This window comes from Amphiura filiformis, chromosome 19 (genome assembly GCF_039555335.1).
Source record: "Amphiura filiformis chromosome 19, Afil_fr2py, whole genome shotgun sequence".
Taxonomy (NCBI): Eukaryota; Metazoa; Echinodermata; class Ophiuroidea; order Amphilepidida; family Amphiuridae; genus Amphiura; species Amphiura filiformis.
Window position 1 is genome coordinate 50015355 of NC_092646.1, and position 17762 is coordinate 50033116.

The 17762-nt window shown below is 38.2% G+C and overlaps 1 protein-coding gene across 1 annotated transcript in view; it reads right to left on the reverse strand.

Moving 5' to 3' along the window:
• Positions 1–17762, reverse strand: part of LOC140140627 (protein quaking-B-like) — a 187224-nt gene that overhangs the window by 67681 nt on the left and 101781 nt on the right. Inside the window, 2 exon segments of the mRNA XM_072162385.1 lie at positions 6892–7035; positions 9084–9200. Of these exon segments, the coding sequence (XP_072018486.1) occupies positions 6892–7035; positions 9084–9200 (261 nt within the window).

The following is a 17762-nucleotide window of genomic DNA, read 5'->3' on the forward strand; positions in this document are numbered from 1 at the left end:
CCCTGAGCCTGTTCTACCCTGATTATGCACACGATTGTGAACCAACTGATGGAAGGACAAATGGTACTGGGATGAGACAATACACCGTCTTTTCATACATAGGATAATAGTATTAATGCCAACCTTCGCACGATAACTTCACAGTGCAGTACGTATGCTCGCACCATCAAGCAATTCCCATCAGGGCAAGGCTCACAGTAATGCGTGCTGGATGCTCAAAGTATGCCAATTTTTTAAACGGAAAATTTGCGCTCTTTACTTTACCACTCTCCCAACTGCCAAGAACAAGTGTTTTGTGATGAAGGCTAGGGAAGTCACACAGGCTATCACAAATTAGCACATATAAGCCTAGGTCCTATACACTAGTATATCAGCATCCTCATCTGTCAGTACAAAGTTCTTTAACCCCAATGTGTTTGTACATGGACAGAATGACCTTTGGAGGTATTGGGTACAAAAACTTGAGGTCAAAATTTGAGCTTTGCTTGTTTAATGGGGGTCGGTGAACTACGCATTTGTGGATGAGGTTAGTATGGATTATTACAGCCAAAACACAGGATATTGGTAATGTACTGACGAAAAACATCCAAATCTTACTTTCCCCCCTCCATCGTTGTTGTTGATATTTTCTTGAGCGAAATGTCCTGAGACTAAAGCGGTGTGAGATGCATTGCTTGGTTGTGTTTCACAGCAGAAAAACAACATGCCTACCCATAATGCAATGTATTTGGGAAATGTGCTTAAAATAAATCACACTTGAAACCATGCTGTACTTGTTCATTATACATTCTAGACAAGCTGTTACGCAGTGGAAGGGTGCACCCCCTCCCCCAAATGTTTTGCAAAGATCAGGTTTGTATGGGGTTTTTTGTCAAAAAAGTTCAAAATTTTGGAAAGGTCCACTCTTCAAAAAATCAGCCCCCCCCAAAAAAAAGTCCACTTGTTCAAAATCCGCCCCAGAAAAATACTGCGTAAGAGCCGAGACTTTTCATTAAGCATCAATGAAGTCAATTATGCATCAAACCTCTGTCAAAGCACTCAAGTCTTAGTTTTTCAACATTTAATGTCATGTGTGGTTAATAGGAATCTGGGATAAGGAATGATGGGACAGTTTAAAGAGACAAAAGAATAATGCATTATGGGAAGACCTGCTCCTGTGCTGTGGTTGTGTTTCAAATAAATACACATGTTTATTATAAATGTTTAAGGATGCAGTGTCAACCGATTACTAATTTTGCGGCGTTTCCTGAATGTGTCAAACGTAGAAATGACAATCTGCTAACTAAAATGAGTGACAAGCTTAGACGAAAAAAAGTAAAGTGGTAAAAATGATTTCACTAGCTCAGCTTTTTTACTGTGTTGCATACAGGCAGAACAGTGTAGACTCATTAATCATGATTTAGTGTCTATAGAATTGTTACTATCCTTGCTACGTGCACAATATAATGTTCCCTGGCAGATTTTTAGCCACATTTCTTCAACTTTATCCTGTGATCTGTGTGGGATTAGCATGTGACAGGCCCGTGCGACTAATTCCACTCGTATTTTTCTGCTGACATGCCTGGCAAAGTGCCATTTGAAAACTGCAAACTTGAATCATAAAGTCTGGCCACACACTTACTTCGATTTGACCTAATCCTTGTATTTGAATCTGACAGAAATCACAATTCGCTACTAATGTCGGTCGCACGCAGAATGAGTTAAATGACCTTTTCAAGATAATTACAAGCCTGTCTAAAAAGTGTATTTCTCTGACGGCATAAAAACAGCTTTCCTCTACAGTTGACCTCAATTAGCTACATTTCTGATAAGCATTTTGACAACATAAAGTTGACAAGCTCTCTCATGCGGAAAATCTTTCTCTCAAAATCCGTCTCTAAAATAGCTAAGTGTAAAATGCAGAAATATTTTAAATCTTTAATCGTCAACTGACTCACGGCCGCAAGACAAACATGCTCTACATAGTCGACGTGATCAACACTTGTCAGGGTAATCTGAAACGTCGTTTGTTGAAATTGAGAGCAAGAGTTCCTGTATGATTCCACAAATGAGGAGAGTTGAAGAGTTTCTTCTCTGTCTTCCACGTAAATAAATTATGACCTTAACTTCTTCCCCCTTTACCGCTTATGCTTTAAAAATCAGATTAACAGAACATCTAGGAAATGGGGATAAAAAAGATGAACCGATGACAAATATTATGAAGCAAGCTTGTCTCATCTCCGATGCCTTAGTTCAATATTCACTCAATACTCATGGCACAAGATTTGACCTCAAGTTGTGGAGTGTATGAGTTTTTGTACCTAACACATCCAAAGGTCGTTCTATGAAAGAGCAAGTGTATTGGGGTCATAGAATTGTGCCCTGATATATGAGAATATGTGGGATGATAATACCATGGTTGTACAGGGGAGGAATTTGCATTCAAATTAGAAGTTCAAGACATTTACTGAAATGAATAATAAAGCTTAAGAGGCAAAAAAAAAGCTCTTCTTATAGGAGTATAAAAAAGCTGAATAGAATAAAGGATGAACAGCTCCTAGAGGCCTCAGGGACTTGATTAAAATTGCTCTCTAAGTTCAAGGAGCCTACCCTAATGAATTGCAAGTAGGTCCTGTTTTCGGCCGCACATTAAACAAATTATTTTGATTGAATTCCGCCACCGAATGTGCTCTCTCTCACCGTAAATAGCGATGAAAAGAATTTGTATGCATGAGCCCTATTTCACACAAACAAGCAAGCGAGCAGAGCCGAGTCTCGTCCCTGGATAATGAGTATGTACAGAATTTTGCGCGGATGATTATCAGAACAGAGAATATTATTACACTCCTTCGCTTAGTTTGTATTCTGTGCTAATTTCGCTACAAAAGATTGTCATCATAGTTTCAATAAGCCTCAACCTTCCAGTCACAGTCCGCACACAACACCACATCCTATGCCTCTTTCCCCATATCCAACTTGTGTTCTCATCCCTAGAAATCAAAACAGAGACTTTGGGATTGAGATTGCAACATACTGTACACTGATCGCAATCAATTGTAGCAAAATACAGAGCTGAATACAGAGTTGATTGAATGAACATAATATTCTCTTGCTCTCAGATCGTAATCTTCCATTTTAATATTACAGCGCTTAATGCTCCACTCCAGAGCAATTTTCTCCCAACATTGGTTGTAATAAAACGTCAAAATGAGTCTGAAATCTTGCAAAGGGGTTTGGTCTTGTCATGTAACAAGTACGGAAACCATGCTGGGCAGCTATCCTGTCCAGTCCACTAATTAAATTTGGGCAATATCCTCTGATTGAACCACTTTTGCACTTGCCATGCCTCTCAAATGTCATTATCACACATATACATAATAGACCCGGCTAACCGATTGGGAATGCATCAAAAAGCACTACATAATCTGCAGTTTTCGCAATGGAATTATATGTTAAGATTTGTTTCAGGGTTCAGTATCGTATGCGATAAAAATAATGTTGGTACTAGACCGCTTGGGACCAATGATTTGCCACAATGCTAATGTCGCAAAACAAATGTCAGACCGACTTTTGCCAATTTATAGAAATGATCAAAAAATGGTGGTAAGGCGACAGGGGGAAAAACGTTCTACACATGGATAGACCAGGGTTGGTTGCAATTTTTCATTTGTTCTGAGAAAAGTTAAATGTCCCTTTAAAATAAAAAGTCAAAGAATGCTTGAAAAATCTGTATAAAAAAAATTGCAAGCATATTTTGAAATTTTCACAAAATAATTTACCATTTTTACTTGCATAGAGCTAGGAAACACACCACTAAAATGCAAAATCTGGGCCAGTCAGACCAGTAAAACAGGTTTTTGTTGTTGTTGCCTAAGTGGAATGCTTGCTGCAAGTCAACTCCCCACGGTATTGAAAATCCCTCATACATATATATTTTTGCACTGATTGAATCTATAGATATCAAAAGATTATTAAATATAACTAAATTAACTTTCATAATATTTGATTATATAATGTTTATCAAGGCCTTCTGGGAGACCAGTACCTTTGTACTGAAGGAATTACCAGAATAAATAAGGAATAAATAAATACAATATGGTTGTAAACATCTAAGGTGGTACAAATACTCGAAGTAGTGCCAATTATTGACGTATGTCTTTTGAATTCATTCTTGTAGATGCACTCAAAAGAACCGTTTTGCTGATGAAAAAAAAAAGCGGGAAATGCGAGCATCCATCCACACAGCAGATATTCTAATCCAATTGGATACAAAGCATGGAGACAACATGTAAGCATCTCAAATCAAATTACGCACTATATGCGGTTTCTATCTTCTTGCTGTATTCAAGCTCCATGTTTCGCATGGAAAGTCCTTTCAATAACATCCGCAATTAGCTTCCCCTCTATGTTCGGTATGTTCGCTGGAAAATGGCTGTTAGCGATTTCCTTGCACTGGGCTGTTCCAATTGATATCCATCCATCCCTTTATGGTACACATGACCTTAATCTCCCACACAGTGTGAATTTCAAAATGGGGTTACCTAAATGGGAGACTCCATTTAAAATTGACACCCCCTATGTAGGAGAGTAAGGTTATGTCTTCCACAGGGGGTGAATGGATTTTAACTAGAACAGCTTAATGATTTAACATACGGGAGTATAAGAATAACGACGAGGAATATACACTAAACGCTGTAACCAATACGGGGAGATATATTGACCGATGTGTTATTGTAAAGAAAAGCGGAGAAAGTCATTTAGTGATGTTATAATCCAATTCAAGCTTATCGAGAGGAAGATAAATCAAGTGGCTCACAGCATTACTTGGCTTGTTTTATTAGCAAGTGTGAGAGAATGCCGTGCCAGGCAATTACGATTTCACAGCTTCTACCAGACTGTATGTTTGTTTCTCTTCAATAACATCTCGCATTGAGTCATTTCAAAAATCCACATAAATTAAGACAGATATACTAGCAAGACAGTTTTACCATCGCTTCAAACTAAAGCTACGAGCATTGGGCTATTCCTGTTGAAATCCATACACCCCGATGAAAGATGTGACCTTATATGTTCCACACAGGGAGTGTAGATTTCAAATGGAGTCACCCATTCAGGTAACCCCATTTGAAATTCACACTCCCTGTGTGGGACATTTAAATTTTAAGGTCATGTTTTCCATCTAGGGATGTGTGGAAGATGGAAGGTCACATCTTTTAAAGGGGGTGTAAGTATTTCAACTGGAATAGCTGATTACCCATCCTCGTCTCAATACAGGATTACTTCACTGTAAAAACATTTGCTATGGACCAAAATGATCTCATCTCCGATGGCATAGTTTAATAACCTCCATTAAAAAACCAAAACACAAAATTTGACCTCATATTTTTGAGCATGATTTTTTGTACCCAAATTTTCAAAGGTCATTCTATCAGCGTACACACATATTGAAGGTTAAAGAACTGTGTCCTGTAGATGAGCATGTCGAGATCCGACTCGTTGTCACATAACAATATTGATGGCTATGGCTATTGGTGTACGGCGAAGACTCACCCGGGACTGGTTTTGTCATTAAGTACAGATTTGGTTCAGTAGCATAAAAGGAAACTCATTCGATTCAGTATACGTTTTCACTAAGCCAATGCCAGGCAAGAATGATAGCGCCAGTAGGGAGAGTGTCCTTGGGATGGCTTTAACGACTAATTAGTCTTGTCACATCCTAAATGATATTTCTCAATATTAAAAGAAGATAACAAAATCCATACATTATTGTTCATCCTTGCTTGTCACTGCGTCACTGGATCAATGCGAGAAAGCCCTACCTACAATAGCTGCCATGTAGACATTTCACAATATCTGCATTCTACATTGTATGTATCAAACCATATATCACACCTGGCAGCTATTGCAGATATAGTTTTCTTGCACCATACCCTTAGATATCTTTTACATTGATACAGTACTATTGGAGTTCAACGATTGCCGAGCATGGTCCCTTTTATCAAATTCCATCATCATTTTGTAATTTCAACGTCTGCAGTTTCTGCATTCCATGATATTACGCATCAAATAAAATACAATGCGCCCGAAGCAAAACATCTATATTAATGTCCTTGCTTTCTTTGTATCTATTGAATGTCCATTGAAGGCCACTGCTGAATAAACCAGTGTAAAAATTGTTTTAATGTCTCCATTAACAGTCTTTATCATTATAAGGCTCAGGTGGTTAGATTCCGTGGCTAAGTGTCAATGCTATCAAATCCACTGACAATTAGTTTTAAACACATCTCGTCTTGCCAATCGGAAATTGGACTCGATACATTATTTGCATGTATGTATGTGTCCCATATGGAGGCATCATACCTGAAATTAATGTTTGTTCTATTTTTAAAATAATATCAAGTTGAGACCAATTTGGACACTTGTGTGCAAACGATATACATCTACCAACATTTGTCCGATTTTATCACAAATTGGTGCGTCTGTTGTACTTATCTTTATTAAGTACTGCAGTTCCAATATTGGTATCAACTCTGACACATTTTAAAACAACAAGCAAAGCTTGTCTCCTCTCTGTGGAATACCATAGCAACTCCTGATGTAGCTCTTTTACTGCACTCAACTCACAATGTACCTCTGTAGTACCTATGGCATGGTGTATCTTTATGAGGACCCATGAAGTACCTCAGGTTTCTATGCAATAATATTGCTATGAAGTACAATATTAAGTTCCTTTTTCTACCTGTTGTAGGTTACTAGTAGGTGACCATTAACAGTACTCTACATCTGGTAATTAGTGAATACAGGTATCGAGTACACAAGGAGTACTTTCATTTAGGGGTACATCAAGAGGGGACTGGCTGTGGTAATAAGGCATTGCCATGGACGTTAGCCAGGCAAGATGTATGTACTTACCGTGGGTACTAGTAATTTCTTAATTTCTTCTACTGCTCTTGCAATTTTTGCTTTTGCCCTGTCTGTTGAATCTTCCACTGTGATTAGGACATGTAATTCCTCATTGAGGTGCTCCCAGTTGGGTTTACCTCTGTTTTGTTCCTCCTGGGAAGAAAAAAGAAAAGAAGATATTCATGATGATTAAAAGAGTTTTTGATTTATCAATTGATACCAACTGTAGTAACTTCTTTTTCTTGCTGACAGTTTCGTCAGTGAACCACAGACTTTTTCGAAGCTTGTTGATGTTGTGATGGTCAAACAGCTGATGAGTAGCGGAAAGTTATGTCATTTGCCATGATGTTAGTCTTGCTTAGCAGTCTCCAACAGTGGATCATAAACATGACTTAGATTGTAGATCCCCTTGTCTCTGTTCATGATGATGTTGGGTCATTACAACAACAGCAAGCTTCGAAAAAGTCAGTGGTTCACTGAAGAAACTGTCATCATGAAAATAAGTTTCTTCAATTAGTTTTGACAAATCAACAACTCTTTAGAGTTTTTATTTTAATTAAAATTACCAAACCTGATTTAAAACATGTTTGAAGATATGCATGATAACACTTATTTACATGATGCATGATAAATTATTTTGAAAGCCACTTTACTTAACTTTCTTCAGAGACATGAACAACTTAATATCCCATACCCCCAGTGTCTTTTTTAAAGGTAGTTCTTGTTAAGGAGCAACTTGTTTTAAAAATATTGCTTTCGCAATTTAACCAACAGAGTTGAACAGCTTTTTTCATGGTTTTGTTTAAAATGATGAACACGAACGGGCATGGCCCTTTACCAAATTGCAATATAAGAAAGTGCTACCTGAAGGTGTGCTTCACTAAACTGTCAAAGGTGTTCAAACAACTCGATCAGGTTTGTTATCCTAAATATTTGTCAGATTTGTTCCATTGCCGTTGTCACAACTTGCATAAAATTTTATAATCCTGGATTACGATAAAATTTAAAACTCTGTTCAACCTCTTACAAACCCACGCCAAGCTAGATTGTTTCTTTTACATAATTCATGGTCTTTTAAACTGCCTTGGATTTGTAAAATATAACCATGTATTCATTTCAGTAAGATATGATAGATTATCGTATTGTTTTAACCGGATACACCTGATTATCCAATTAATCCCGGATTTATAGCGTTGGAGGTAAAATCTGTTCTCCCAAAACCCACACAAAATCATATTAATGTCATGCACTGAACTTCATTCAAAGCAATTGTACTGTTTAAGTGAAAATCTTGCATAATCAGTTTTTTGCGCTTTGTGTCATTTTTGCTAACTGTTCGATTTTAACTTTGCAATTCTATCCTTCACGTATTGACCTATACAGATATGCCATAGCTGCTTGGAACTGCGTTAAGCGCAAAAAATAAATGTAGCGCAAAATTGTCCGTCCACTTTCACAGAACAGGCACAGCAACAACATCAATTATGATGTCTTCAATCCCAGCAAATCCAAAAACTAATCTAGCCGAGGTTAATGACTTCTCAATATTTTCAGGTGGCAGAAACTATAACCTGTACAGTGGAAACCATAGATGCTTCACAGTGTGCAGGATATGCAGTCAAGATTTCCTTTCTAAAATTGGATACTAAGCAATTGTCAGTTTTCTTTTAAATATCTATTAAATTTGCTGGACTGAACTACAAATCGAGATGTTTACAAAACAAAATATAGGCCATTTTTTTCTGCAACATAAAGTGAGCATAACACAGTTTTCTTAGTCTCATCTTATGACTAGTACGATTTCAGATTGAAACTATACTGTGTCTTGTCTCAAGTTGATAATGCTGGAAGTGCATTTAATCACCATGTACATGCCCCGTGCGATTAGGTTAGCGCGCACCATTCAAAACTGCCACTGCGATATCCGCACATGGTGTTACTCTCAACTTGAGACAAGACACAGTGTAGTAAATGAATACTCCAGTCTGATCCATCCATCAATATATTGCAGTCAAGTGAAGCTTGCTGAAAATCAAGGGTTTAGTGCTGTAGAGCAAGAAGATCCCATCTGCAAAAGCTGCCAGGTGTCATTTTTTATAAATGTGTACAATATAGAATGCAGAAATTGTCAAATATTTATATGGCAGCTATTGCAGATAGGACTTCTTCATCTTGCAGTAAGGTGAATCTTTGAGTTTTACCTTCATTTTGTCTCTCATTGATCCTTTTCCTCGCACCATAATTTTGCAGCCTGTGTCTTTTTCCAACTGTTTTGCTGTCATACCCCTGGGCCCCAGTATTCTTCCTACAAAGTTGAACTGTAATGACAAAAAAGAAGAAAACAATTTTCGTTAGAACATCAATGCATTTAGGATATTGGTGTGTTGTTTTTAAATAATTAAAATTATGCATGGAAAAAACATGGCAATTGTTCAGTTATTATAGAAACGAAATAGGGGGGAAAGTAAGAAATAGGGGGACGGTGGCCTAGCGGTATGGACTCCCGACTCATAACTGGCGGGTTGCAGGTTTGGACCTTGGTGGTGGTGCCATCATGTTGTGCCCTTAGACAAGGTTCTTAAACTCTGCTGTCTTTCTCCACCCAAGTATAAATGGGTATCGGCTAATGCTGGGAAGGAAAACAGGTGTTGTGCGAGAGGAGTGGCCCACACCACAACAAAATATTACTCACCGAGGAGTATGGGGCCAAGCCGCTTTAAAAGACAGATATGCCACTCCAGCCTTTTTACAGGCATGAACCTTTACCTTAAAAGTGAGGGGGCATTAAGTTACAAACAAATGCATTAATGGAGACAAAACATGCTTTTTTTGGTGGAAATTTTGGCAACACAACTTCCATTACATCACATTTGACTTTCAAATCCGACCGTCACATGCATGTTGTGAAAAGTCAATGACTGAACAAGTGATGCAGCCTTTGACAAGCCAACACTTGAAGCGCAGGTTTGGTAACTATATCTGGTCCCTCTAGAGCCTGGAAATCACAGGATTTAGAGTAACATAAGAAAATGTAGACATGTAAATTTGCTCTAGTTACATGCCAAGCTGCTGAATTTGATCAAATGGAACTGGTCTGTGTCAATTGGTTTTTAGCGTTCGGTTACCAATTGGTCAAAAATGATGTTGTATATATCATGTTAGAATGATAACATCTTGCGATGGATCTATGACTCTTATGTCAACTAATATGAGATGGCGTGCGTAAGAGCAAACTGCACAAATAGATCACATGTTCTCATGTAAATTACTTACTCCTAGCATAGAGTCACTCTCACACACCCACCCCTAAATATAAATGCAAAACACATCCAAACACACCCCCACAAAATATAAACACAAGGTCCGCACACTCACCCCAACATCCCCAAACATTTCAATGCAACCCCCACCGACTTGTACACAGTCAAGTCACCATGTAATCAATAGACTTGATGAAAAACACACCACCTTAGGAAATCTGAGAATGTTCTAACACCTACCAATACCATACACATTGCTTTCAAACATACCTAACACATGCACACACATTTTGATCTTGAATATCAAGAAAATAATAAGATTTTACATATTTTGAAAAGATAAAGGCACTGCACATGAAGCCAGTCAAGAAGTCTGTCTCTCGTGACATTGATACCCATAATAGATGTATGAATCGCTCCATGTATTAAACATGATCATAAACCAATGTTCCAACATTACAATGAGAAACAATATGCTTACAACATTGTGAGTAAAGAATATGAAATCACGACATGAATGAATTGCGGTATTCCACTTGAAATCCATACACCCTGTATGGAAGACATGACCTTAAATCTGCTACACAGGGGGTGTAGATTTCAAATAGAGTCACCCATTCAGGTAATACCATTTGAAATTCACCCTCCCTGTGTGGGAGATTAAGGTTGTGGCTACCATAGGGGTATGGGTTTCAACTGGAATTACCCATTGTGATTGCTGAATGTCGACTTAGCATAATCATGCTAAACCTATGCTCCGTGACTGAATATTTTCCATCTGCAATTCAAATCCTTCTCATCATTCATATGCTCCATACAATACACACTCGGATTCATACAAAATATTCTGATTTTCAAATTGCCTTGTTTATCTTGAAGTTCAAGTACGTGATTTAGCATGAATTTTATTGCTTAATTTGAAAATTTAGGTATCAGATATCTTGTATTGTTGGTGTGTGTGTTGCCCTTGCATTAAAGGCCTCCAATATTGAGGACCTCAAAAGGTCTAAAGCTAACATGGGTCCTTGGAATACACTTTGTTTTAAAGAGTCAAAACAAGTTATATTTCCCCCCTCTACGTTACGCAAAATGTCATCTTCCAACTGACCTCCTGATGACGGCAATTTTCGGCAGCATCATCTGTGTGAGAACTTATAAATGAAAACCCACTTATAAATGAAAACCCACCAATGGCTTTGGACTTCACAAATATTCAGGCAAGTAGCAAGTAGGGGTGTAATAGAGGTGTGTATGTGGAACAGGATGCGAAAGAATCTACAGTTGTAGGAATGCAACATGTCCGCCCGATATATGTTACACCCACCTGCCCACCTGCCACTTAGGTTTCATTTTATTTCCCAGTCATCTTATCTGTTGCTATATTATTGTAAAGTGCATATTTTTGTGCTATAAATTTTTTGCACTACGCCAATTTTGAACAATTTTGCACATTTTAAATTCATGACTCTAAGCTTCCTTACACTGACCTATACTCAAAAGGAATATATTCACAGGGTGTTATTTTCGCAGTTTGTCTGAAACGTGAAAAGCGCAAAAAATAAACGCAGCATGTAAATTTTGTGGTAACTGTCTGACACAAGAGAAGCACACAAATAAAATGTAACTTGCAAATTCCCACATTTACAGTTCTCAAATTCAACCATGAAGCATTTAACAAGTCACCAGTAACAGTGCACTTTGTTGCTGCTACATTAACACAAAGTGTCAAACTTTCCAAGGGCGCTAATCACAGTAGAGTCTCTGATTAAAACCCACACTAGAAACCACTAGGTTCTGCCATCTACAAATTGACATCGCTGTAGGCCATGCCAGATATACTTTCAATGGTGTTAGAGTCAGTCGACACCCGAGCTGACTGACTCCTAAACCCAACCATCTTTTTTTGCTATCCAAATTCAGCTATGAGCGCTATCCATACCATTTATACCGCAATGTGTTATTCCTGTTGAAATCCATACACCCCCTACGGAAGACATGACCTTAATCTTTCATGCAGGGAGTGTGAATTTCAAATAGGGCTACCTGAATGGGTGACTCCATTTGAAATCTACACCCCCTGTGTGGGAGATTAAGGTCATGTCTTCTACAGTGGGTGTATGGATTACAACTGGAACAGCGCAACGATATGATCTACCATTTAAGTTGCGCTTATGGGCTACCAAATACATTGTATATATTAAATCTTACTGTTAAGATAGAACGGATGACTGCTAACCTTTGAAATTGGTATGTTGAGTCAGCAAGCAATGCCCTCTGGGTATGAGATCACTAAATCAATACCAAGTGTTAAATCCACAAGTGAGACCCAAATGGGGGATGGGGTAGAAGGGGGCAGGAGAGGTGGGGTAAAGATGCCTTCTAGGTATGAGATTAAAACATCAGAGTGCTGCACTCGTAAAGTCAAATTTCCATCTCAGTTTGCGAAACATGCCTTCTGGGTATGAGGCTAAGACAATACAGACATCGGATCCACCAATCAAGCTATGGAAATATGCCCACTGGGTATGAGAAGACTTAAGACAGCGTGTAGTGTTGCATCCACATACTCGCTGGAGATGTACACTCTGTTCCAACTTCTAAATGGCAAAACTGATTTGGTATCAAAGCATGGTACACGTGTCCAATATTTTACACTACAAACAATAGGACCAGGAGCCATCTTTAGGGCCAGAAGCTCATTTTAGCTCCTGGTCCAGGCATACTTAATATAAGGCTTATTCAGTAATTTTGTTAATGTGTGCATCACAACTAGAATGTTCTCCTAAATTCACATAAGCATGTGCCAGTTGCATATTACGCAAAGCGCAACTAGTGTACATGTACATGCTGCGCCCAACTATGTGCACACCATTCTACATCAATCACGATGTTATGAGTCTTGCCATTTGTAAGTCGAACAAAGTATAGAAGACTATTTTATACAAAGGATGCGGCAAGCCAGACTGATGTCAGGTAAAATATACCTGGTCAATAACACACCCAAAACCAACAACCGACTACTGTAAACCAAAACTGTTTGCAATATACACTTGAACAAAACTGAGAACCATGAAAAGACGCAACGCAACAACGATGAACCTCTTCACGTGTCGTGCAAGGTGATACTCCTATGACTATGCAATGTTTATGTTGGCTACACCATGCGCTTACTAGCATTGTGATGCACCATGTAATGATATCATCTAAACACACATGCATACACCTTAATTGATTTATGTACAACCAAATATTACAACAACATTCAATGAAAACAGGAATTGCTCAGATTTCTAAGGAAACAAAGCCGCTTCTTCGCAGTCAAGGTTATCTGCCATATCTCTATTGGCTGAAAAATAGTTGTACAAAATGCAATTTTTCTTCTTTATGGGGGAAAAAAGGGGGGCAAGATTTTGTGGTATGAGTATGTGGGAATAAAGTCAGTTGGGAAGAGGGCTTGACATATTACAAGATTAGATTGTCGGGGCTAACTGGAGTAATAGCAAACTGTCATTCTATACACATACATATCTACTCACCCCATCTAGTATATAACATTCACTACTTTGTGAACAGGTTTGGGGTTCAGAAACCGTTTCCTTTCAAAATTTACGAGACAAAACAACAAGCTTTCAATAAACAGAATAAAGAGAGGGGGCAGGTTGGAAAAAGGATGGCACATGGTAATTTCTTAAAACCTGGTAAAATATTTCTGTATTCTTTCCAATAAGATGCCCCAATCAAAAGCAAGCTTATATTCACAGCAAAAAAAAGACAAGACAATCTCTGTAAAAAATGTTCTGATTTTTATGTCAATGCTAAAAGCATTTCCCCTTTAAATGTGGCATAAATGATGTTCATTATCCATGCTGACGACATTTACGACTTTTCGCTAATTTCTTCTTGGAGCAAGGCAAATTCTATTTCCATCTTTGGCATACACGCTCTCTTACTGGTGTGTGACAAATGCTCCCCCATACCTATCTAATTCTCGTTCCTCGACGATGTACAGATCTCTATCGCTCATTTATTTTGCCAATATCTGTGATATTATACTAGGGTGTCATTACGTGAGATACAAATGACGATCAAGTGTCTAATTACTGGCGTTGTATGTATATTCTATCTGTCGATTGGCTTTGGTGATAATTTCAAAAGATACAAAAATATCCTGACCCATCTGAAGAATTATTTATCCAATACTAAGGCTGTTAGTAATACCCATGTCAGGAATAAGAAGGTTATGCAGAGCTTCAAGTGAGAGATAGAGCACTACCTTGGCTCCCATCAGGTCACTAAATGTCTTATTAGCCTTCACATAATCATCATCAATCGGCTGCGGAGCAGGCGACTACACGCTTTCTCCAACTGTTGCGATCTTGAGCTAGCAAAATAATTTTATTTGGCTGCAGCATCCCTTCAAGTATCTCCCAGGAGGTGCTGGACATACTGCAAGTACAGTGTGCACGGCCATCCCGGTTTCCTCTTCCCATGTGGTGGAATATAAAGGGCATATTCTTTCACAGGCTCATCGTCTGCAAGACGTAGCCTTAACATAACCACCTTATTTAAAACAACCAGAGCAATGATCATACACAAATATATTAGAAGTTGAAGTAAAATAGAACTAAAATATGTATTCATTGTGAGAATTAGATAGCACCAGCCCAGTCCCTATAATAACCATTACACTGCATAACGTGAACGGTAATAGTTGCGACTGAAATGTTAGCTTTGTGCTCAATGTATATAAAAATGCAGCTCAATTTGATTTGTATAAAATAACAGGTTCCCTATTTGCAAATTGCTTATTTTAAGTCAATAAAGTGAACTCAGGGCTTGAAGAAAGTATTTAATCCTTTCCATTTCCTACACCAAATGGAAGTTTACATTCCATATCTGCAACATTATCAAACCAGTCCATTTGTGTACAATTCGTGCGCAACATTTTCGCAGCACATTTGTGGTTAATTCCCACCTGGTCCTCGCAGCAATGAACCCGATCCGATTCGCTTTCTCCCCTCCGTCAAGCGTAACGTGAAACATTCGCTGTAAAACGATGGCTCAAACATTCAACAAACGGTATTCATTTTCAACATAACGGTTTCATTTTGGAGTTGTTGATTACACCATAGCTGTCTAGCTAGCAGGCTACTCCGAGGTCAAAATAAGCCGTTTGGGATACAGTTGGGTATATTTACTACACGATTTAGCCTATTGATCAACTTTATTAGGGCTCTATCATATTGTATTACTAGTGCATTGTGGCATACCTAAGATTTTTTGGTCAATGTAGATGTATTGAATTTTGTATGCGACTAGCATTGTATAGGGTGCCTATTCTTCATATGTGAACATAAACATGTTACTACTATACACAGTACTATCGACAGAGAATTGAGTGCCAAAGTTGTCAATTTACGAAAGAGACGAGGAGTGACAAGTCGCAAGGGAAATAAACTTAATGGAATATATAATGTAACTAAGAAGACTCAAGGTTTTACGGGCGGGCGGACAGACTTGTCAACAAGGGTTGGTCAGTCGTTCAAGAAAGGTTGGCCAGTCGGTCAAGAAGGGTTGGTCAGTCGGCCAAAGTTGTTTCATTTCATACTTTTTTTCTAAATGAGGCCAATTGACACTAAAAATCACAGAGAGCTTGAATAATTTGATAAACAGAATCAACCCACTTCAACCAAAATTGGCCGTTTGTAATTTTTGCATACCGGTAAAAAATACCCAAAATGCAACATGGGTCGTCGGTTGGGCCCGTAGAACATAGTTGTAGTTTTTCATTGACTAAAAAGAACTTGAATCTGGCCACAGACGTAAATCTACAGGGAGAGCGTGATCAGGAAACAAGTTGGATAAATATACCAATGTATTTCCTGTCCTTTTGCTAAATCTTGTGATTTGTCACCATTGTTCCATCTCGTCATCGAATCGCTGTCCAGTCCAAATGCAAGTTGAATTTGATTGCTGGTCTGGCTGATGGAAATGTTAATCTGAAATGTCCTGTTTTGTGTTTCTAGATTTGTCAACTACAAGTGATGATGTGGACTGGGAAGGAATTTGTCAAACTTCAACGAGGTACGGTACCTAGAAATTGGCACACAAATCTGTAACATTTGTACAAAACAATGGTCTGTGCAGGGGAGAGGGTCCATGGCATGCATCTGTAACATTCAGGATGGCATAGGCAGGCGGGAGTCTACAGAGCACCAGGGAACACCCAGTTGTGGAAGTCTAAAAGAGTCTGAACATCAGTTCCATCTGATTTGCTTCAGTTTGGGGTCAGCTCGGTTTGCATTTACTCCCACAAAAGAGCAACTTGCTCTCATCCCAAAGTTACTTTGCAGCAACAAAGGTGTATGTTACACAGATACAAGGCATTTTCACTATGTTGGGCCATAAGCATTAACATCATCAGTCAGGCTTATAATGATGATGCACACTCCCGAGATGCACACAAAAACATTCAATTTTGTCCTGATATTTTGAGCCATATATGACAACTTTCTCTCCAGTAGAAATGTCACTGCATACGTTTTTAACACATCAAACATCAAATTTTGCCTATGGGTCAAAACTAACATACCCATTGATTCCTTCCTGGTACTGCTGCCCACGTATATGACCAAAAGAATCATTTTTCTCATACTCCCTGAACAACATAAACACAGATATTGACCACGAGAACATTTACCCTTCCTACTATCAACTGAATCAAACAGCTCCTAGATATATAGATATATATATATAACCGGCGGGGAACTTTCCCATCAGTCTTTTGTTATGATGGGGATCGACAGGAAATTAAACCAGTATCCAAAATCAACACTTTGTGATCAAAAAACATCTTATACCATCATTCCGTAACTGGTTTTATCAAAAAATCCATTTTGGTGGCGACATTAAATTTCCATTTCACAATGGAACATGGAGTCTGGCATTATTCAATAAATTCATTTCAACACCCTTCCTAAAAATCTGAAAATTTTGTATTCATTCGTTGTATAGTTATTTTCATAACTGGACATGAAATTCTATTTATGGTTGTCAGCAATGATTTGTGGTAAAATAAATGTAATGTTTTGAAAATGTCACTTTAAATTTCTTTAGGTATGATTTGTGGTAAAATAAATGTATGTTTTGAAAATGTCACTTTAAATTTCTCTAGGTATGTTTCCACTAAACTAAATTCAATCTTGACCAGGGGGTTGTTTCCACAAGATAAATGTCCCAAATTTGTCATTTATTCAAATAAACCTAACTCAAACAGACAGTAGTTTTAAAATGTGGCCCCTGAAAAAAAAACCCTGTTCAACAGAGCGACAAACTTGCCCAGTAGGATTGGTCGGTGGGGTTTCTAGTACTATAGTAGAGGCCAAATTACCCTTAAAAAAAACACCAACAGCTTTTTTTTTTTTTTGCACAAAAAATCAAAACATTTGAGGTAAAATCAATGCGCTTCGGCAAAAAAATGACCATTTATTCCCAACATGCAAAACCTGGGTCAGTCGGCCCATAGAACATGATTTTTGTTGCCTAACCTCCGTGTTTGCTTGGCTAGCAACAAACTCAGATTATATCAGAAGTCAAACCCTGCAGACCAAGGAGATGAAA